At 40.1% G+C, this 22282-nt stretch overlaps 3 protein-coding genes across 3 annotated transcripts; 1 reads left to right on the top strand and 2 right to left on the bottom strand.

Moving 5' to 3' along the window:
• Nucleotides 1-2561: 2561 nt before the first annotated feature.
• LOC117371393 (WD40 repeat-containing protein SMU1-like) lies at nt 2562-10783 on the bottom strand. Its single transcript, XM_033967071.2, has 12 exons — nt 10701-10783; nt 9260-9470; nt 8908-9060; nt 8716-8832; nt 8331-8447; nt 7180-7299; nt 6971-7087; nt 6763-6890; nt 5541-5667; nt 4339-4494; nt 4104-4256; nt 2562-3166 (listed from the first exon to the last, which is right to left on the bottom strand). The coding sequence occupies exons 1-12, from the start codon at nt 10724-10726 to the stop codon at nt 3068-3070; spliced, it is 1524 nt and encodes a 507-aa protein (XP_033822962.1). The 5' UTR covers nt 10727-10783; the 3' UTR covers nt 2562-3067.
• Nucleotides 10784-11543: 760 nt separating this feature from the next.
• LOC117390425 (perilipin-2-like) lies at nt 11544-14269 on the top strand. The gene is made up of 6 exons (XM_033988550.2): nt 11544-11625; nt 12024-12240; nt 12311-12393; nt 12672-12918; nt 13620-13711; nt 13878-14269. Exons 1-6 carry the CDS (start codon nt 11605-11607, stop codon nt 14172-14174), a joined length of 957 nt encoding a protein of 318 aa, XP_033844441.1. The 5' UTR covers nt 11544-11604; the 3' UTR covers nt 14175-14269.
• Nucleotides 14270-17784: 3515 nt separating this feature from the next.
• On the bottom strand, nt 17785-22153 carry rps6 (ribosomal protein S6). Its single transcript, XM_033968459.2, has 6 exons — nt 22072-22153; nt 21370-21501; nt 20876-21086; nt 19895-20041; nt 17986-18143; nt 17785-17912 (listed from the first exon to the last, which is right to left on the bottom strand). The coding sequence occupies exons 1-6, from the start codon at nt 22075-22077 to the stop codon at nt 17817-17819; spliced, it is 750 nt and encodes a 249-aa protein (XP_033824350.1). The 5' UTR covers nt 22078-22153; the 3' UTR covers nt 17785-17816.
• Nucleotides 22154-22282: the final 129 nt, after the last annotated feature.

Raw genomic sequence — 22282 nt, 5'->3', positions numbered from 1 at the left:
CTGTTCTTCTAAAAATTTGCACTGTGGCCTAAACAGCCCAAAATGTGTTGTCCACAGATGAGGACCCCGGGTCTCAGGAGGGGTAGGGTTCAGACTTGGAAGGTGATTTACTGCCAGCAGATAAACCACCTTCTCCTCTTCTTCTTGTTCTTTTTGTCCACCTCGGCTTGAAGCTCCTCCACGATGACATTGGTCTGCTGAAGCTTATCACCCGACTCCTTCAGGGACATTTCCAGCTCTCCACATCTGAGGAGGGCAGATGTCCTCTCCTCATCACTGTGTTTCAAAGCTGTGCTCAGCTCCTCGATCGTCTTCTGGTGGAGTGAGCTCTCCTCCACCAGGGTCTTGTGGGTGGCGTGACATTTTTCCAGGATAGATGTGAAAGTCATCTTCTCTGAGTCCAAGTCCTTTTGGAGTATTTGAACTTTGCTTCGTTCAGTGCTCAGGCTCTCATCTAGCTTCTGGTACTTGTTTTGGGCTTCTTCAGCCGCCTCCCTCTGCTCAGTGAGGGCAGACTCCAGGGAGAGGACCTTTTTGTTCCAGGCCTCCTCAGCTGCATGTCTTTCTGCTGCATGTGCAGACTCCAGGCTGAGAATCTGTTTACTCAGGGCCTCTTTAGCACTCTGCCTCTCTGTTGCAATGGTAGATTCAAGGGAGAAGACATGTGCGTTCAGGGCCTCTTCGGCTGTCCGCCTCTGCTCAGTGAGGGCAGACTCCAGGATGGTGATCCTGCTCTGCAGAGCCTGCTTCTCCTCCTGTTCCCTCTGCAGCTCCTCGGTGGTCTTTTGTACTGTGGACTCCCCTTTTCTCTGCCTTATACAGCTCGAGTTTCTGGGACATTTTCATTATGGAGGCTGTCTGTTTCATGACGGTGTCGCGGGTGCGCTCCAGCTCCTTAAAGACATCAGCGCTGTAGTTGTGGCTGTTTGCCTTCTGTGTCTTCAGTTGTTGTTCGAGCTCCTCCACCTTGGCTTGGTATCTCAGGGCAAGAGCCTGCTGCTCTTGGGAGAACCTCTTGAGATTGTTGTTCTCCTCGTAGAGGCCCTGCACATATTCGTTTACCATCTGCCTACCCTGCTCTATCATTTGGTCTCTCTCCTCGTCTTTCTGTTTGAGGAGATTTTTCCCAAACTCCATGATGGTTTCCTTCTCTTCTTGAGCTTCATTGAGCTGTTTCTGGAGCTCCTCAATTTTTTTATCAAGGTCTTTTTTCTCCTGGACCTCCTCCTCCAGCTCTCTCAGTCTTGTCTGCTGTTTGTTGTTGACATAGACCTGCCCTTGAAGCTGTCGCCTCAGGTCCTTCACCAGTGGGTTCTCCTCTAAAGAGGTTTGAACTTCTACTGGAACCTGATTTGCCACCTCGAGCTCCCTCAGTCTCCACTTCTGTTTGGCGTTGATGTGGAGCTGTTCTTGGTGAGCTCTTTGGAGGTCCTTAACTTGTAGTCTCAAGTCCATCACCAGCGGGCTCTCCTCAGGGTGTTGATAGGTGGCCCTCGCAGGTGGACTTAGATAAAATACTCCTCTAATGGAATATACTTTAAGTTGAGTGCACTACCAAGCAAAATTTGCACACACCCTCTCATTCAAGGCTTTTTTCTTTTTCTCTATTTTTACTACTTTCTACAATTTATATACAGAAGACATTGAATATATGAAGTGAAATTACTTTAAGTGACTTTAAAACAGAGGTTGTTTGAGGGTCAGATATGTCACCATGTACAACAAAACTACATTTTTATATTGAGGGGTTGTTGGTTTAACTTTTAACTTCTAACTTCTATGATTGTATTTATAGTGAGTGTGCTGGTGTGTTACATTTACTTTAATGTGATTTTTTCTGTTCTTTTCTGTGTCCTGTAGTTTGACATCAACCTGACGAAGGACTGAAGATGGAATTAAGCCACGCCGGTCTTTACGTACATGTTTAAATGTTTATTAATATGTGCTTCTCCTTTACAAATAAATAAATAAATAAATAAATAAATAAATAAATAAATAAATAAATAAATAAATAAATGAAAATAAAAATAAAATAAAATCTACTAAATATTTTTCAACATAGTAAAGAGTGGCTACTTTGAGGATTTGGACATAAACTATATATATTAAAAAAATATTGTTATGCTGTTTAACTTTTTTCTTTGCTATATTATTCCATATATCTTACTTCATATATCTGTTGCCTTTTGTATGTATATAAATTGTAGAACATAATAAAAAGAAAAAAAAGAAAACACTAAATGAGTGGGTGTGTCCTACATTTTGACTGATAAATGGTCAAATAGTCACATTTTTAGACAGCGCTTTTCCACCTTCAAGGATCAATTCATTCATTCACACAGACGTTCATAGACCAGTGTACACAGACACTGGGGCCGAGGCGGGTTAAGTGCCTTGCCCAGGAACACAATCAACAGTATTCATCTGTGAGAGCTGGAATCGCACCGTCAACCTGTGGATCAGTGGACAAACACTCTACACTAGGGGGCGACAGAAGCGCAGTTTGTTTGTTAAGATGTGACTGAAAGAAGAAGGTAAAACAGCACAATTCACCCGGGTGTCTACTGTCCAGAGAAAGTAATTTTATTCTGCACACACAGGTGACACTACATCTTGAGTGAGGTTCTTTGTCATGCATATTTTCATATTCATAAGAAAATTAGTGTAGAACCACATAAAGACACTGCACTGAGGTAGCATGCAGAAAACACTGAAGACAAAACAAGTGTACAAAAGTCTTTTCACCACCATAACATCCCACAAGACCTGCTATTTGGGCTCTGACACATATATATCCAGCTTTCGGACGTAACGGCGAAGAGACAAACAGTTCTTCACCCTTCCCCGGTCAGTGGTCACAAACAAATTTAACCACAAATATAAAAGTAATCAATAGAAGTTTGCTGCACTGTGACTGCTTTGCTATGGGCAGTGTTAGTTCAAAGGAAGAACAGGAAAATGCCAGGTTGTTTTTGACATACACATTAGTAACGTTATTACTAAACAGTGCCTTGGAGTTGCCCTTTAAATGGACATAAATACATATGCCAGCCTTACAGGGGACACTTTAAGGTTTCCACAGCCTTAGGAGGCCATCCTCGCTAAATGTGGCAATCAGACTCTCGTGTGGGTGGTGAGCGATGCCAATTACGTCCTTCTCATGGACCTGCGGGTGAAAAAAGAGGAGGAAAATGCCACACTTCAATGTCGTATGCCAAGAAAAAGCAAAACTGGATATTTCTGTGACGCAATTGCGATTTAATAATGTGGTAACAAAACTTTTATACACACACCTGCACCTGTTTTGTAATGTGTTAAGTGGATTTGTATGTAGGGATGGGACAATAAATAATATCTTTTATCGTGATAATCATTCGTGGGAGATTTTATATAATCGTGATAGTCGCCATCCATCCAATTTCTTCCGCTTATCCAGGGCTGGGTCACGGGGTCAGCACTCTAAGTAGGGACTCCCAGACTTCCCTCACCCCAGACATGTCCTCCAGCTCCTCCGGTGGGACCCCAAGGCATTCCCAGGCCAGCCGAGAGACATAGTCCCTAATAATAATGATAATCCCTAATAATCATGATAATCTCCAACAAAGATCATCGCCATTGCGTCACCAGAATGTGCAGAAAAAGGTACTTATCCATAACGTTCTCCGCTAGATCATAGTTGTTGTCACTGATAATAAAGTACAATTATATAAAAGTTGTTTAAACATGGAACTTATTCATAATATTAAAATTCTAACTATTAATATCTATAATATTTTTTAACTATCAGCAACTTTTATAATTATTGTGATATAATCGTTAATCGCAATTAATTTGGCCATGATAATCGTGACAGTCTTGTTTGTTTTTGTTTGTTTTTCTGATTGTATTGTATTTTAAACAGGACGCCCATGAAAAAAAGACATACCAAGCGCTCTCATTGTGTTCCCCTGTATAAATAAATTAAAATAAAGATAAAGCTCATCCTCGCAGTGACGTGGACCTGTGAGTTTAGAATAAAAATTGACTATAATAAAAATAAGGAGTCAGACAATAATGGCCGATGTGGTTTGTGTAATAAATAGCGTCAGGTGGGCGGAGCTTACGGTCAGCGTTTTCTCCAGTCTTCCTGTGGTGTAGCTGAAGCAATAGAGCACCAAGTCCTCCCCCACACAGTAGATCCACTCTCCCCGGGGCGACACCGTGCAGCACACAAACCCTGCTCCTTCCTTTCTGTCTGTGCTGAAACTTTTTATTGTCTGAAAAGAGTGGAAAGGTTCAGGGACTTGCACAGGAAAGTACATTTTGTCTTTAATTTGACTTTGTGTTTTGAGTATTTACTTGGCCGCGCAGGTTCATGATGACGACGGTGTTGGAGTGGTTGCAGATCACAAACTCATCTGGTTTTTGTGGAAGAGGAATCACGTTGTTGACTGGGACCTCAGATGTCAGGGACTTATACGTGTGGACACAATCACATGTTTTTGTGCTCCAGACCTTAAACAGATGAAAACTGTGATTAGCAAAGTCGAAACAACTCAAGGTATAACTATGACATGATATATTGGCAGTAATGTAACAAAGTACTGTACTTAAATAAATATTTTAGGTATCTGTACATTACTTAAATTTTAAAGTGTATGCTTTTTACTTTTACTTACAACTAGTTCTACTACTTTTGAAAGCAGAATCTGTACTTTCTCCTCCATTACATTTTTGAACAGGACTGAAAAGTTAAAGTATTTTTTATTATAGTTTGAGACCTGCTGAGAAGTCTGAAGGGTTTATTTTTAACATGTTCATAATTTGAGCAAACAAAAATATAGAAATAAAAAGCAGCTGGGAAAAAAAAAATGCAATTCATTTGTTTCTGTTCCAAATTCAGCACAAATCTTCATCAAAATCACTATATTTGAAGCTTCATTATATTTCAAAATATGTGCGAAATACTTTTACTTACTTTTTTTCTTACTCATTAAGAATATTTTTAAACAGTTACTTTGATACTTCCACTTAAGTAGATTTTTTTCATGTGATACTTTTACTTGAGTTTTTGTTTTTTTTTGTTCCAGTATCTGTACTTTTACTTAAGTAACAGTAATACTCAGTACTTCTTCCATGACTGCATATTCCAGAGGTGTCCAAACTATGGCCCGGGGGCCAAATGCGGCACTCAGACCAATTTTTATCGGCCCTCAGGCCTTCACTTGAACTGGCCTAATTGATCATAATCAGTACTTTTTATGGCAAATTTGAGTAATCCTATTAATATATCCTAAGTAACATCACATTGCATTGTCATACAGACCTAATAATAATATTTCAAGCCTTATTTAAACTATGTTAAATGCACCATCTGAATTATCCACAGTATTGACCACTGGTCTGTGGCCCTCTGTCGAATATTTTTTAAGATATGGCCCTCGGTGAAAAGAGTTTGGGCACCGCTGACATGTTGGTTGGTATTTTTCATGGAACAAAAGATACCATCAGTTTAAATTGTATTGTGTTTGAATGTGCCAGCGTTTACACAGTTAGCCTACCTTGACAGTGCCATCTGATGAAGCACTGATGATGTGAAATCCATCTTGTGTGAAACATGCGTCGTTTACAAATGATGTGTGGCCATTCAACTCCTTCAGTGTTTTTCCTGACCTCAGCTCGTGGATTCTGTGAACATTACATAATTAGAAGAGATGATACACCTAATCCCAGTCTCCACACATCTCCCATCCTCTATAATTCTTCTTTAAAACATGAGAAAACTGTTGCTGTGCAGGCGGGTGTGTTATTTTTAGCCTCTATGGATTGACTTAACTCAGCGTAGACCCGAGAAACCGTGACAAATGCCTAATTATGAGCCTCTCCGTCTTAGGGTCTTTTTGCGTTGTCAACAATACAGAGGCGTCTTTCCCGCGGAACAGCCAGGAACACGTTGTATCTTTGTTCCCAGGCACATGGCATCTCATCTGCACCCACACAGCTCCATGTGCCTCCCGACCCAGCCCCCGGCAGACAGTCACGGTCTAGTATCTCCGAGTCTTTGCAATATACCATAACATTGTGTATATTACATAACGCAGTGTCTGACTTGGTGCTGTTTGCATTTCTTTATGGCATCTATGAGGCTAAAATATCAACCAGTATTATAACAGAACATTAATTTAGCAGTAGTTACACATAAATAGCACGTAAAGTAAAATATTTCAGGCAGTTAATCTGTGTGTTTGTCTTTTTTCCCACAATAAAACTGAATTATTTTAGATAAACTTCAATCAAAACAGTTATAATAATCTATGGTTAAATGTCTTAACTATTTATCTGTAAGACATCTTTTGCTCAGACTTTATTCTCAGTAAAAGGAGCTAAACTTATTTGCTTTACCTACAAATAAACCCAGTGCTTTTCAGTGAAATTTGAACAGTTTTAAAAGCCCTTCTGGGGACTGGTGTTGCGCATTAGCCTAATCTATAAACACTGTGATTACTGAATGTTTAATTTGCGTTTGTTGTATCTGTCCCTATTCAAATGAATCTACTCAGTCTAAATATTTGCATTAGATGTGAAATGATTTAACTTTTTGCAATATTTTAATTTGGTGATGTACGCTGTGGGCAGAACAAACAACTCTCTGGTGGTTTTCAGCTTCAGGAATTCCATGAAACTAAAATGAATCACGCTCAGAGTCCATAAAGTTTCTTCCGCCCACAGAACAAGAGACAAAACTTGAGAAAATAAATACAGAGCTGATGTGCCTGTATGTACCTGATGGTTTGGTCAAATGAGGCGCTGAGGATGTGGTTGCTGTCCTTGGAAAAGCTCACACACGTGACGCCTTTGCTGTGTGCGTGTTCAAATCTGCGCACGCACAAACCACTCTGGATCTTCCAAATCTTTTTCCAAGAAAGAAAACGTTATTGAAAACAAGGCTTGATAAAATGAAGCGATGTCTTCACTTCAGATATTCTCCAACCTTGATCTTTCCATTCTGCGCTCCAGTGGCCAGTATGTCTCCATCTGGACTGAAACACATGCACAGCACAGCTTCATCCATCATCATGAAGCTGTCTTGTGCCTGGTATTTCAGATCCTTCATGATACATTGAAAAGAGAGATCAAAAAATACATTTCTGCATTTGGGTTATCTTTTATCATTGCTCTGAGTTTGAAAAAAATACTTACTTTGCTTATATTCCCTGTGATGTAATTCCAAACTTCCACAAAGCCATCCACCGATCCAGTGACCAGATATTTACCATCGGGAGAAAAGCGAGCACACTCCACATGAGACCTCCTCCCAAACTAGACAAGGCAAGTTTATTTGTATAGCGCAATTCGTACACAAAGTAATTCAAAGTGCAGTACAGAATAAGAAAGGCATTAAAATCAAAACATAAATAATCACAAATAATCATCACAAAATTAACGTTAAAACTGAAGAATAAAATAGAATAAAAACCTTTCAGTCACATGCACAGATAAACAGAACCGTTTTGAGCCTGGATTTAAACCTAGTCAAAGTAGAGGCCTGTCTCACATCTTCAGGAACTGTTCCAGGTTTTAGTTGCATAAAACTGAAACGCTGATTCTCCATGTTTAGTTCTAACTCTGGGCACCAGCAGGAGGCCGGTCCCTGAAGTCCTCAGAGTGTGAGATGGTTCATGTGGCTCTAATATGTGGGAGATGTTCTTTGTTGCTGGTCCATGGAGAGACTTCTACATAAGAAGAGCTGCTTTAAAGTCTATTCTCTGAGCACAAGACTTATGAGCTTGTACTTCCTGGTTCTAGTCCTGACCCGAGCAGCAGTGTTCTGGATGTACTGTTCTGTCTTAAGGCTCATTTGGAGAGGCCAGTGAGCAGGACATTACAGTAATCTAACCTCCTGGAGACAAATGCATGGATAAATCTCTCCAAGTCTGGTTTTGACAGTTTACCTTTGATTTTTGCTGTGTTTTTTAGATGTTAAAAAGCTGCAGATCTTACTGATTTGATGCGGTTGTTAAAGTTCAAGTCTGAGTCCATTATTACCCCTAGATTTCTAGCCTGATTTGAAGGTTTTAGAAAGAGAGACTGGAGGTGACTGCTGACACTTTCTCTATGTTTCTGTGAGCCAAAGACGATGACTTCAGTCTTTTCTGAGTTTAGCTGGGGAAAGTTGTTTCACATCCACACACTGATCTGTTGGATGCAGTGTCAGAGTGAATCCACTGGTCCATATTCACCTGCTGCCAGTGAGACATAGATCTGAAGTAGACGTTTAAAATCTTTCAGTTTTGTTTCTTGTCAGTGTTTTTAGTTATGTCTATCATTAGCACCACTGTACCAGATCTTACCTTGATGTGGCGGAACAGTTGTGTCGGGTAGCTCTCCTCTTCAACGGGCTCATTGTTTGGCGAGTGAAAGCCCATGTCTGGAGAGAGATGTCCCTGGTACTGTCGCACTCTTTGGGTCTGGATGGAAGTTTGACAAATTACTTATGTTATCTGAACAATATCTGAAAAAGTAATGTGACAGTGAACATTCGACTGAAAATCCTTTTGAATTAAGGTCAGATAAATGAAGAAAAGTGTCTGTTTGGGGATATTTTATGAAGCTTGTCCATATAAACATGTTACAAAGTGAAAACCTGTAGTCTAAAATTAACACAGGCCAATGCATTTGTTATACACTTAAGGGTTAACCATGCACATAATTGACTTCACTATCAGCCGTACTCACACCAACTTGCTCCAGCAGTCCTATCAAGCGTGACGGGGGCACCACACACACCTCCTTCACCATGGCCTCAGCGATCGCCCTCCTTTTCTTCTCCTTGCTGCTTCCCTTTGGATAAGCCTGTAATTTAAACACCATTCAAACATCACAGTTCTTCACAGTCATCTGCAAACATGGATCCCGTTATCCTCGTACCTCTCTGGGGTCAAAGTAGGTGCACGTTAGGAGGCTTTCCAAATGTTTGTATCGGTCTGGTTGAGTTTGTTTGAGCATGATCATAGGGTCGGTTTGTTTGAGGAGCGAGCGGGCCGCCCCCATCTCCCTCATCTCAATCAGCTCCATAACGACCTGTTGAACATACGGGATTCCTCAGCGTTTGGGAAGTGAACGAGAGACGATTGGAAGTAGAGCTTAATGAGTCACACTGTTTTGAAGACACAGGACGACTCACAGTGGTACGAATTAAATACTGAATGTTGTTTTTTGATGAGGGAAACAACATCGCCTTACGTACAGCCAATGTGAAAAACAGTCATCAGTGTCTCACCTGCTCATACAGATCAATGAGAGTGTTGTCTGGCAGCTTGAGAGATTCAATCGCGAGCAGAACCGAGTCCCAGTGGCCGCTGTTTATGTCGGCTACAAAGCTGTCGATGCTGTCCACCGTGTTTAGAGAGACCGTGGTTTCTTCTTGTAAAGTGTTTAACGTTCGGTAGAGGTTGTTCTCTTTGAGGTACTGCATTATCAGGCGGATTACACTGGAGAGACATCAGAGTGAGATACAACGTCATTAAAAAGACAAAGACTGCAGCGTATTGTTTACAACCACAAAAAACTGTGGTGGAGACTACAGCCAAAACAAATAGGGTCAGGGTTGTATGATGAATTAGTTAGTTGATAGTATTTTCTTTAACTGATTAGATCTAACTATAAAGATTTTCGCTCCATTTTCAAAGCAGAAACAATCTGAAAAAAATTATAAAATGGCAAAAACAGTGTGTTCATATCAGGTTTTTAGAAATCACTACAACTACAAAACTTGTTTAAAACGGCGACTCAAACATGGTAGATGGAGGGGGTGTGCCGTGTCCGTACAAGACTCTAAATAAACATTAAAGTGTGCAGCTCCATAGCTCCTCAAACTAAAATGTCTCGTGCCGACACTGCTGAAAAAGTACAGAATTAAGCTCAATTTTGCAAAAAGTTAAGCATAAAATAATGTCTATAATTTGTCTTTAATTCAAACGTTTTATGATGGCTCATGATTATTACTGCAAAACTAAAAATAATATATGACTTCAAGCCGACAGTTAATGGCAAATCGATGTTTTATGAAGCAACCAGTTAATTTATCAACTGAAAGTAAAAGAAAAAATCTATTCTGTCAACTGGACTAAAAGTTGACAGAAATATATTTTTATTTTACACCTGGACTGAGGGATTATGCAGACGCTTAACTGAAACATTATGGGATATTGACAACAGAAAGATGCATTTTTGAGCTTTAATACTTTAGAGTCTGTGTTATGTGCATAGTTTTTGCTTTGTTGTTTTGTCCCATTTCAGAGCCACCTGCTTTTACAGTCTGAATAAAAAAATAAATAAATAAAAACACCACCTGCACAGCTCTAGGTCATGCATTTGGAAAAAAGCACGTACATTGTTGAACTATAAAATACGAGCCATGGTGGAGCAAAACCATCACTAGAAAGAAAAAGAAATGTCTGGAAGATCAAAATCATTTACGTGGATGAGATACAACTACAAAGGCATTAATATTTATACATTTAAGACTATTTCGAATCACAAAAACAGTATGTAAAAAATAAAAACATAAAGAGCAGAGAATGACATATCATGCACAGAACTGCGCACACACAGCAGAGGTTTGACATTGTCTGACTTCATCATCACTTGTTATCTCGCTTACTCAACCATGCCAAGTATGAAACTGTTTTTATTCCCAATAAACATCCCAGATGACTTACTCTGAGGGCTCCATCTCCACGGCCATGCTGCTGTTTGTGCTGCTGTTTGTGCTGCTGTGTGCTGCTGCTGGGCTGCTGCGCACTGGACTGACGGTGTTTCGGTCTGTGGAGCTCGTTTGAGCCACGTGAACCACGCGTTATGGGAACCACCCACCCCACGTGCAGCTCCTGTCCCGCCGTCCCAAGCCTCAGAATGTGCCTCACAAACGGCTGTAGATACACCTCCTCTCTGACGTGTGCTGGTCTAAAGAAACATTTAGTGGCCCCTTGTTGGGGAGGAGGAGGAGAGCCCCGTGATGCTGCTGCGGCACAGACACCAGCAGCAGCATCAGCACCACACACGGCTCTCGTGCCTGTCCGCCTGCTCCAACTGCGCCCAAACGCCAACAATCACACTCAGGCCACTTCATATTCTGCCAGCTCTGTCACCAGTGTAACACCTTCATCTGTGCCATTTCTCACAAAGCTGCGCCATTAAGCCAAGATGTGCGCAGACTGAAGCAGACTGAGGTGGACCAACCTGTTGGCGAAGACATCATTTAATACATCCGTCTGTGCAAAGTTGAGTCTTTTGTCTTTTTAAAATAGGCCACACATGTTCAGAACAAAGTGTTTGAACTCAGATCAAATACAGCCTCACAACATATGGCTTTAATTGCAACATGACATGTACAATAACCAAACATTTCTCAATGTTTCACGTCTGTCAAGTCAGATATCGCGAGATCAAACCTATCAGTTAAATTGGCAGCGGCACGTGCTCGTGAGAGTTGAATCCATCAGCGCCGCACGTGCGACTTGATTCATCATCTCGAGCTGTCTGGTTGTTAAGTTGTTAGTTGTTCTCCTGTTATCCGGATTTCAGAGGGTTATTTGTATTTTTATTAGATTTCATGTAGCGATAATGCCTCTGAACAACAACCAGGTGTGTGTGTGATTATTTAATGTGTGTTTGGTTCACGTGGGCCTCGCCTATGAACCTCTTCACACTTCCTTCTTAAAGCTGCACTCTGCAGGATAACTTTGTGGTGAAGGGTCCACTTTTCTCTCTGGATGTTATTACTTTGAATAGAGTAGTCTATGTCATCTACATGAACAGGTCACATCTGTGGAGAGGTGACCTCACTCAGAGTAAGAAAACATGTTTCCCGTGTATTTTTAAGCAGCAATACCCTCTGCAATATTAAGAAAATGCAACATTGACATGTTTATCCCACACTATAGAACATTCAAATGCAATAATGTGTCCTTGGTGACAAACAGGTGAGTATCTGCAGTTACATCGTGCATCTTTAAATGTGTGTGTACTGTGGATGTTTGTAGAAAATGATCCAAGAGCCTGACAGTGCTGCTGCCAGGATGGCCAGGCTTCCCATTATGCGCTCTGCCTGGTCCAAACTGTCTGTCCTGTACACTGACACTAAATGCTCCCGTCCCAACCTGAGGATTCTCTGTGACGCTTTGGAGTATCATGCAGTTCATTTATGCACAGTGGCCACAGACACCATCTCTCCTGTCTTGGTCATATTGGAGCCTCAAAGTGAGTACGAAAAGAAATTCTAAAACAGTACTTTCTTTAGCAGCTGGTTTACTAATGCATATTTCAACAGTATCTATGGCGAATGAGATGGCGTGTAAAAGTCTGGATTGGTTGGAGTCTACTTTCCCATTGATTCAGGCACCAACAGAAGAGGTAAAAGTACAAATACTATACACGATTTTCATAGCCAGCCTGGAAACTTCCTCAACCCTTGGCCATGTTCCCCTGATTTTAACATGTGTGCATTTTGCACAAAATGATTCCAGGCTGGCGCCTTATACTTTGTAGATGAATCCACACAGTTATCATGAGGTCTGTTCCAGTGGCCATAATGGCTGCTTGGTAAACTTGGGTCTAATGCTTTAATACAAGATTAAGGATGTTACACCACATCATGTGAGTGTGAAATTATGTAAAATCTGTTCCTGCAGATTGTTGCCGTTGCAAAAGACAAAATGCATGAAGCCAAAGAAATGGTGAATGTCGTTGCCACTGGGACTAAAGGCTGCATACAGCACACAGTGGAGCAGGCTGTGAACACAGTGCTGCACACCAACGGTCACTTGAGTCCATGCATAGAAAAAGCTGTGATTGTGGCTAGTGCAGGACTGGACTGTGCACTGAACGTGTCAGAGGCTCTGGTGGACCGCATGCTGCCCTCTACTGTTGAGGAAAAAGGTATGTTCTGTAAAAGGTTGGTTGTAAAGAAGACACATTATGCTTTTTTTAGTTTTAAACTATATCTAGTTAATGAATTTACATTTTCAATAACATACATGACCATTAACACTGACAGTGGCTCCGTCTTTTATGCATCAATCGAGGAAAAACTAAAACAACTCTGCCCATGCCAGTCCATCTTTCTTACATTAGGGAATAATTTGGCTCGATAAAAATGGCTTGGTAATAACTCTGGCCATTGACTTTCTGTTCAAAAGAGCAGAACTGAAGGGCCCTGCTTTTCACTGTGGCGTTTCATCGCAGCAAACAGATTAATTTCTGCGTTTTTAGTGTTGATAAATGTCTGACAATTTAGAACCTTACATACATGAAACGGTCAAACCATTTTGAAAAATCACTAAAGTTTCTAGAAGTAGACAGGGATGGTAATTTTCTGTCCTGTCTCAGTACAGGAGTGCTCAAAAATGTGAATCGTAAATTGAAATACAACTAAGCTCATGAAGGAACACTGGTATAACATGGTTAAGTTTATAAAGGCTGTATTTGACATGTTCCCTTTTTTAATACATTTGAACAGAGCAGTTGCTGATTAAGTACATCATTTATAAGTTAATTTAGCAAATGTTTGAATATTAGAAATTGCACTGATAACATCTAAAAACAAATATGTGCTTCTTTCTGTGGTGGTGCCATCAAAGATTCGGTGGAGAGGTCGGATTCCACCCCTCTGAGGACATATCGTGAGAGACTTCTGTCTGTCAGCACCAAGACATACAGAGGATCCTACAAGGTACAAGATTCACCAATGTGCTTTAGCTGTGAGCATTTGTACTTGTTCTTAAAGTAAATTGCATCCTTAAAAGTGATATTGGTAAAGGTTTATGCTGAAGTATCGTCCATTGTGATACTATTACAATGCATGTTATTAATACACATCAAACTGATCTTTTCTACAGGCCATAGTGACGCTGTCCAGGTCTCCCCGTTGGCCTCAGGGTCTTCCAACTTGTCTGTCATCCTTGATATCGAGACTCCCCCAGTACCTTCAGCATCAGGCCATGATCGTGATCTTGTTCATATCACAGATGTACACATTAAGTGGTCCTCAACAAACTAACACAGGAGACACTCCCTCGAGCCCTGCTGCTGTGGACTCGCCTTCTCACAATGACTGGCTCACAGTCATTCCATGGCAGGAGAGTCCCACCTGGAAGCTGAAGCTGTCCAAATCTACTGACTGTGGATGCAAGTAGCTGCAACACACCGACAGTTTATGTAAATAGCACCTTGATTATGAAAGCTTTGTGTCATTGTGTTGAACTATCACTTGGGCAATAAAGACATAAGACACAAATTGTGGATGAATTTATTTTTTTTATTTATTTGATGGGGACAATGCACATTAATGAACATCTGTTGTGAACAAATGTAAATATGCCGGATCATAGCTACAGAGCTAATTTACATCTGCAGTCCCTAGGCAGGTAACGAGTACAACAAATACATCACATTAGTACAACATATGAAGAGTTAAAAAGAAGGGAGGTACATATTTTGGCTAATGATCACATGACTGATTTGATTTCAGCCAGAGTTTGAGTTGAGTTTTAAAAGTGGATAATGTGGAGCACTCTTACTTGAAGAGGAATGCCGTTCCAGATCTTAGTAGCCTTCACAGAAAGAGCATTTTGTCCAAAGGCAGTTTTTCTATAGGGCACCTCACAGTCTCCTCTGGAGGAGGCGCTGGTCTGACATGGGAGGCGGGGCTAATCCATGTAGCACTTTGTAGATAAAACATGCATATTTAAAATGTTTAAAATGATCAAAACAAAAAAGATTATGCTTTTTTAAAATATTACAAACATGGAAAGAAAGCGGTTTCCTATCAAAGACATTTAGGGATTTTTTGTAGAGTGATTCATTATTTTGAGTGTACTTAAATTTGTTAAAGACCAACTTGTGATACAGTATTCAATGTGAGATAATATTGAGTGGAGAAACACTCTGGCAGCATCAAGGGTTAGAAATGGCCTGATTTGCTTAAAATTTTGGAGATTGAATTTAACTGTATTGGCAATTCTTTTAACATCATTCTTAAAACATAAAGTAGAGTCACGTGTGACACCAAGGTACTTAACTTCAGTTACAATTTGTAATTCTTCTCCTCTCAAGAATACTCCTGAATGTTTTAAATCTTGTGGCTGCTTTGTAAACATCATACAAACAGTTTTTTTTTAGTATTTAGCAACAGACAAGATTTAAGCAGCTATTCATTTCCAGACTCCATTGCTGTAGTTAAAATGGAGGATGCCTCTTTTATACTCCTCGCATGCGTGTAAATCACGGCGTCGTCGGCATACATTTGAAAGTCAACATTTAAACAAATTGAAGGTAAGTCGTTAATATACAGTGAGAGTAAAAGCGGGCCAAGTATTGATCCTTGAGGCACACCAACTGGAACATCTACAAGGGATGATGTGACACTGTCAATATGTACACATTGCTTCCTGCAGAGTAGGTATGATTTAATCCATTCAATTGCATCTGGAGAAAAATTGAAGTTTGTTAATTTTGTCAATATTATGTCATGATTGACAGTGTCAAACGCCTTTTTAAGATCCAAAAACACTGCACCAACACATGTATTATTGTCTAATTTGCTTTTCACCTGTTCAATAAAGAAACTATTTGCCGATTCAGTGGAATGATTTACACGGAACCCAAACTGCATCGTGTGTAGAGCAGAATGGCCTTTAAGTGTTCATTTATAATTTTTGCTTTCACTTTTCAGCAACCTTGGAAACTACTGGAAGGATACTAATTGGACTAATTGGCAGGTAGTTGGTTATATTTGATGTCACCGGACTTGTAAATTGGGGTGACTGTAGCCAGTTTCCATGAAGATGGGACAGCTTTTTGTTTAAATGATAGGTCAATCATATGTGCTATTGGTGCAACAAAAGAGTCTTTGCATAACTTTAAAAAATGTGTATCCAGCCCATAAATGTCTTTGGTTTTAGAGTTTTTTAATGAACCAATAATATTGGCAACTTCTAGCCCCGTTATTTCCTGTAGACTAAAAACAGGCAACACTTGGTCAATGGGTCTAATACTGAGCTCAGGTGGTGGAAACAACTTTGTTATCTCTAAGACAGAGTTAAGAAAGAAATTATTGAATTCAGTGACTAATTGATTTGAATTCGACACTATAGTATTGTTTATTTTAAGCTCAATTTCTCATTTTGTGCTTCTCTTTTCTTTAGATTTTGCCAGACCTTTTTGCCATTTCCCTTTGCTTCAGAAGTAATGTTCATGAAAAATGTAGCTATCGCTTTACGCAGATATTGTGTCACTTTATTTATCTTGGTGTGACTTTTAAAAAACATAAAACTGTAAATTTTAATGTGTAATTTTTAACAAATCAGATCATTTTTGAAAGAAAATACTGCTAAAACATTTCTTCACTGTGATATTCTCACCCATGGAATTTTGTAAAACTGGTCAATGACAAACTGAGCTACATTAAAGCCAATTGAATATTGTACAAAAAACTATAGTCACAGGTGCTGTCAAAGGCAGAGGTTTGAAACAGCGCCCCCCAGCTGCCAACAGACTCCAACATCTCACATTAAACATTTAAAATGCTCCTCAAACTTTGCTCAAGAAGAACCAGGTCTGTGATCACTGATCCTAAAGGTTTTTTGTTTTAACTAATACTAGAAAGTGTTTATTGTGAAAGGGGCTACAAATGGGAAACATGTTGGGATAATTCTGGCATATTTACATTGTACGCTCATTATTATGCATTGCCCATTTAATCTCAGAAAAATAGAATTGCGATTTTGGGGGTTATGTATTATTGAACCTTAACATGTGTATACTATTTTACATTTGGTAATTAGAAGAAACTGGTTCATTGACCAGTTAAAAACTGCAGGATGGTATTTCACTGTTAAATTCTACATGTAGGACTTTGAGTTTTTTTAATAAACATAATAGTAGTTTGTTCTTCCCAAATTTGAAATAAATACCCAATAGTGCAAGTTATTGTACCACACTTAAAATACATTAATCATATCTTTGAACACTTCGCTCTACATTTCTTCTGCTCCTCATCCTGTTCTCCATTCAAACTCATTCTTGCTTTTAAGTTTTGTAGTGTTGCCCTGCCTTTTCACAAGCTTAAGACACTGTTTCCACGGTGCCAGGTCAAATGAGACCAATGTCCCTGCAGGAAGTAGGGGACAAGTACCTCAAGACCGAGTAAAGCAATCGCTGAATGACTCAAACTCAGTACATTGATTTAGTGTAATTTATAATTTATACATCTACATATTCTACTCAGTCATGACTTGGTGCCAACGATGCAGATTTTGCCAACCCATCAAATCTTTCAAACATGCTTAAAAAATTTCTGGTTTTGTGAATGTGAAGATTCAGTATAAAACTTATGGAACATTCTCCATGGAGAAGTTTTATGCCATACTATAGATTATAGCTAAAGGAACATTTCTATGGACACAACAGGAGGCCTCCCCCAGGCCCAATTAGTCAGGTTTGTGGAAATGCAAGCATCTCACAGCAAGGACACATTTGTTTCTACATTTTTCTGTGAATTAAGCACAACCAAAATGAAAGTCTAGTCCATTTTTTGGCTAAAAAGTTTTTCTTTTTATCACCAACATATTCACAAAGTGACCAAATGGAAGCACTGTTGTAGGTATAATACAACAGTGCTTCTATGTGGTCATCTTCCAGCTTTTATTATTTCATTACAGTAGAGAATTGCAATAAGCAAATCCCGTCTAAAGCTTAGATACTGAAATTATCCAACCAATAAATAATGAATCACACTACAAGGCCTTTTCATCAAAAGGTCATTCTTTATTCAACTTTTACTTTTGGCTGGACTCTGACTTGGATGTGGATGCTCTCAGAGATGAAAGGCGGCGCCTCTTGGCGATCTGTTCCTGGCGCTTCTCTTTGGCCTCCTGTTGTATGAATAAAACCAACGTCAAACGATTGAATTTAATCATATTAATTTGTACAGCAAATATACTGTACCTTCATCCTCTTGGCCAGCAGTTTCGCATACTCTGATGCTTCCTCCTTGTTCTTCAGAGTGCGCTGCCTCTTGAGGGAGATGCGGCGTCGCTTGTGCTGCAGCACACGAGGAGTCACCAGTCTCTGGATCCTGGGTGCCTTGGTTCTAGGCTTCTTACCTGTCAACAGGATGAGAAGTAAACTTCATGTAAACTTCAAAAAAGGCAAAGCATTCTGACAATAGAGTTCACTGTATCCATAAAACTACAGCAGTGCAAAACATTGTACCCACAGGTAGAACCCCGACCCTCCAAGCCCACAGAAGATTTTAAAGTGCTCCAGTCAAAATAAAAGAAAGGGCAGACGTAAAACTGACCAATGGTCAATATCAAGTTTGCAAAGGGGTGGCAAATTTCCAGTGAATTTCACATGGGAACTTTCGCTCTGCAATTTTCAAAAACAGTATGGTCAAAAGATCTGTAAAACAGCTTTTGCCAAATGTCACCCTTATACATTTGATAGAACAAGGTCTTTTTTGAACAACTACACATGTGTAGTTCCCACCCTACTCACATCACTACGTAATAAATGCCCCAGTCCACCAATGAGTTCCCATTAACCCCACAGAACTTAACAAAACTGGGTTCAAAACAGTGAACGCAATATATTCTTCTGAACATTTGATATATTCATAAACCTTGTCAGGCCTCACTGGTTTGAGTTCTAAATACTCTTTAGCTTTAACTTTGCACCCTCCGTTTTCTTTGCTCTAGCCAGACCAAACTGACAAATTGTCATTTTACCTGCCTGAAATGAGGGGTCAGTGTCCCTTTTACACCCGTGTGGATTGTGACATTTGTGTATGATCATGTGAGCTCAAATGTGTCTGATCTTGAGGACGTCACCATGTGACAGATACTCTGGAGTCCATCCCATTAAATGCCAGACTTTGCCTGGATGGAAAACTTCCTCATCAACCCCTAGTGGTCAGCCTTAGCAATGACAACTTTTTTGAGATGGGTACCCTCAGCTGTGATTGTGAAAGCGATATTTGCATAAATTTAGATTTGCTTCTGTGCATCAGTCCTACTAAAAAAAAAAAGAAACTTTAGCAGTGTTAATATATTCCCATGGAAATTTTTCTACTTTGAAAATTCCCCAAATTTTGACAGACTACCACCACAATAGACGTGGCAAGAACACAAACTACTCGGGGTATTACAAACAAACATGCATAGTTTTGCTATGGAAAAAATAAAACATGGGATTTAATTAGAATAATTACCACTTGTCATTTATTTAAAACAAAAAAAAATGGGAGAGCAATGCAGTTCAACCACGCACTGAACGGCTTGGTCGCATCTGGTAAGCAGCTCTGCAGTTTCTTTTGCAACACCTGTCCCCCCTTTATGATTACTGACCAATCAGAAAGGGTTTACCGGTGTGCCAAATACAACATTCACACTTCATTATAAAAAGTGTTTTCACACTACTGTTGCTCTGGTACACATACAGCAATCTTTTTAAAGCTCGTTCTGTGGAAAGCCCATCAATTACATCTGCCATACTGGTGACATTTTGGCAGGCAATGATTATTTTTCCAAGAGCCAGAAATCTGCCAGTTATAAGCGGTCAGATCTCATTTGACCAAAAATGATTACGCTGAATTGGAGTTAAACTTCATTTAAGTCCATGCATTTTAAAAAGCCTCAACCAAAAAAGGCTCAACTTCATCCATATTTGGTCTGGTAAAATCAGGAGGCGTCTTAAGTTCCTTGTTAAACAAAGTTACAGTTTAAACAAGCAAGCTACAAAATGAAAGGTTTATTAAATGAACCTGCAAAATACAATTCAAATACTACAATTTGAATAAAATTAAATTTGAAGTTAATGGAGGATTAAACAGTCTTTTCTATAGTAACAATCTTACCTTCTTTAGTCAGAGGTCGTCTCACAACATACTGCCTAACATCATCTTCCTTCGCCAAGTTGAAGAGTTTGCGGATCTTGCTTGCCCTTTTAGGACCAAGACGGCGAGGGACAGTGCTGTCGGTCAGCCCTGGAATGTCCTTCTCACCTAAGACAAAAAATAAACAGAAACTATGAAGTCCTGAATCATGCATTATTCAGACTTTAAAATCCGACACCTTAGAGACTTTCAAATTGTACAACTTTAATGTATCATAAAAACTTAATCTACGTCACATTTAATTTAAAACACTAAAAAAGGTGGCAAGAACTACTCAGGGTAACACAAACAAGCACGCAAGCATAATTTTGATAAGAAAAAAGGAAAAAAAATGGGAGAGCAATGCAGTTCAACCACGCACTGAACAGCTTGGTCACATCTGGTAAGCAGCTCTGCAGTTTCTTTTGCAACACCTGTCCCCCCTTTATGATTACTGACCAATCAGAAAGGGTTTACCGGTGTGCCAAATACAACATTCACATGTAGTCGTAAAGATCGTGTTCACAGTAACATGAGTTGGGTAAATGCTAAAGAGATTTTGTGCAGTGCACAACCTGATGTGCTTCAAATAAGGCTACTGGTTTTCAGAGCGTCTGTTTGTACTCCCTGCAGAGTTGGAAAATAACTATCTGAAAGCAGCACATATCCTCCTGTTTGTCTGCAGTGTAAAGCCCTCATCTGTGTGCTACCAGAGTGCCTTCCTCTGCTGTCACCAGCACGCATCAGCCCAACAGTTTACTCTGCAATTAGTGAATGCCCACTATATATCAGAAAAGTGTGTACGCATTCCCACTGGGCTCTGAGTTTGATGGAAGCTTATGTTTTGAGTTTGTTAATTAGTAGTGTTTGGGTGATGAGCAGTGTGTATGATGCAACAGTTCAGTAAAAAGAGCTAAACGTGGTACTGCTCCACAGAGCTTAGTGCGTGTATGAAAATGTTACCTTTTTTGACAATAACCAAGTTGAGAACGCTAAGATTAGCATCAACGATGCAGCCACGGACAGACTTGCGTTTGCGCTCGCCAGTCCTGCGAGGGCGATAGCAGGAATGGCCCTTGCTGAGCAGCAGGCGCACACGGCCGTGGGTCAGGACACCCTGCTTCATTGGGAAACCTTGTTTGTCATTGCCTCCGCTGATGCGAACCACGTAGCCCTGCAAAACAGAGTCACTCCTTTAATGTCCAAGTGAGAAAACTTGCTGGGATGTTATTGAAGAAATGCCCAAGAAAGCAGTCAATTTCAAGTAATAGTTTAGTTTAGTGTCAGAGCGTTGCTGTTTCATACAGACATAGTGCAGAGGTCTGTGTGCATCTGGTGAGCTGCTCTGATTTTTTTGGCGACACTCTGTCCACCCCTTAATGACCACATTCAAATCAGAAAGGGTATACAAGTGTGCCATCCGTACATCTGTAATGGCCCATCAAGACCACACTCACCTTCCACTCATCGCCCAGAGGGTCAGCGGACACTTCAGTGGCCATGCGCTTCTCATAGAATGTTCGAAGCTTGCGCTCATCATCAACCTCAATCAGCTTCTGACAGCCAGTAGCGGGAAACGAGATGTTCAGCTGCAAAATGAACAATAATATGTTATATTTCACCACAGCATGGGAATCTATCAGTTAACATTTATTATTCGAAACAAAATGCCAAATTAGTACGAGTCAAGTGCACTGGTTACATAAACAACTATACACATATGACAGGCCAAATATTATACCATTTAACGTCATATAAAAGGCAGGAGCATTACTTTACCGGCAAGAAACTCCCCACAAGAGGCTTTACAGAGGTCAATTACAGGACAGTGACGGAATAAGACCAAGTTGTACTATCAGGGAGTAACCTTAAACTATGGAAATTAGCAAAACGACATTGCGCCCTTTGCTGGTGCTTCACAGACATTTTAGCCGGGTCCACATTTTACCCTGAACGCAGCCATGTTTCTACAGCTACTATGCTGAGAGAAGCTACCATGGTTAGCACCTGGTACAATCAAAGCTCATCCTGAGCCACAGAGGAATTAAACACACACCACAGTTATTTGGGGAGAGTAATATGTTTGTACCATCACCTACAGGGGACTATTTTTAATATACAACGAAGAGAAGTGTAACTTTTCGTGTGAAAACATGTACCTTCATTTTGTCAAGCCGACCCAACGACGGTCCGCCACGGAAAAGAGGCCGGATATCCGCTGTGAGGTCTCACATAGAGCTTTATGTTATCGCGAGAGTTCAAACAAATCAGGAAAAAACAATTATAGGGCTTTTTTTGTATACAAAATAAATATATGTAACTTTTTGTATACAAAATAAATGTAACTAAACTAAATAAATAGGTACCTCT

This window comes from Periophthalmus magnuspinnatus, chromosome 1 (assembly GCF_009829125.3).
Source record: "Periophthalmus magnuspinnatus isolate fPerMag1 chromosome 1, fPerMag1.2.pri, whole genome shotgun sequence".
In the NCBI taxonomy this organism is placed as follows: Eukaryota; Metazoa; Chordata; class Actinopteri; order Gobiiformes; family Gobiidae; genus Periophthalmus; species Periophthalmus magnuspinnatus.
The sequence above is the reverse complement of the archived record's forward strand: the minus strand, read 5'-3'. Positions and strand labels throughout refer to the sequence as shown.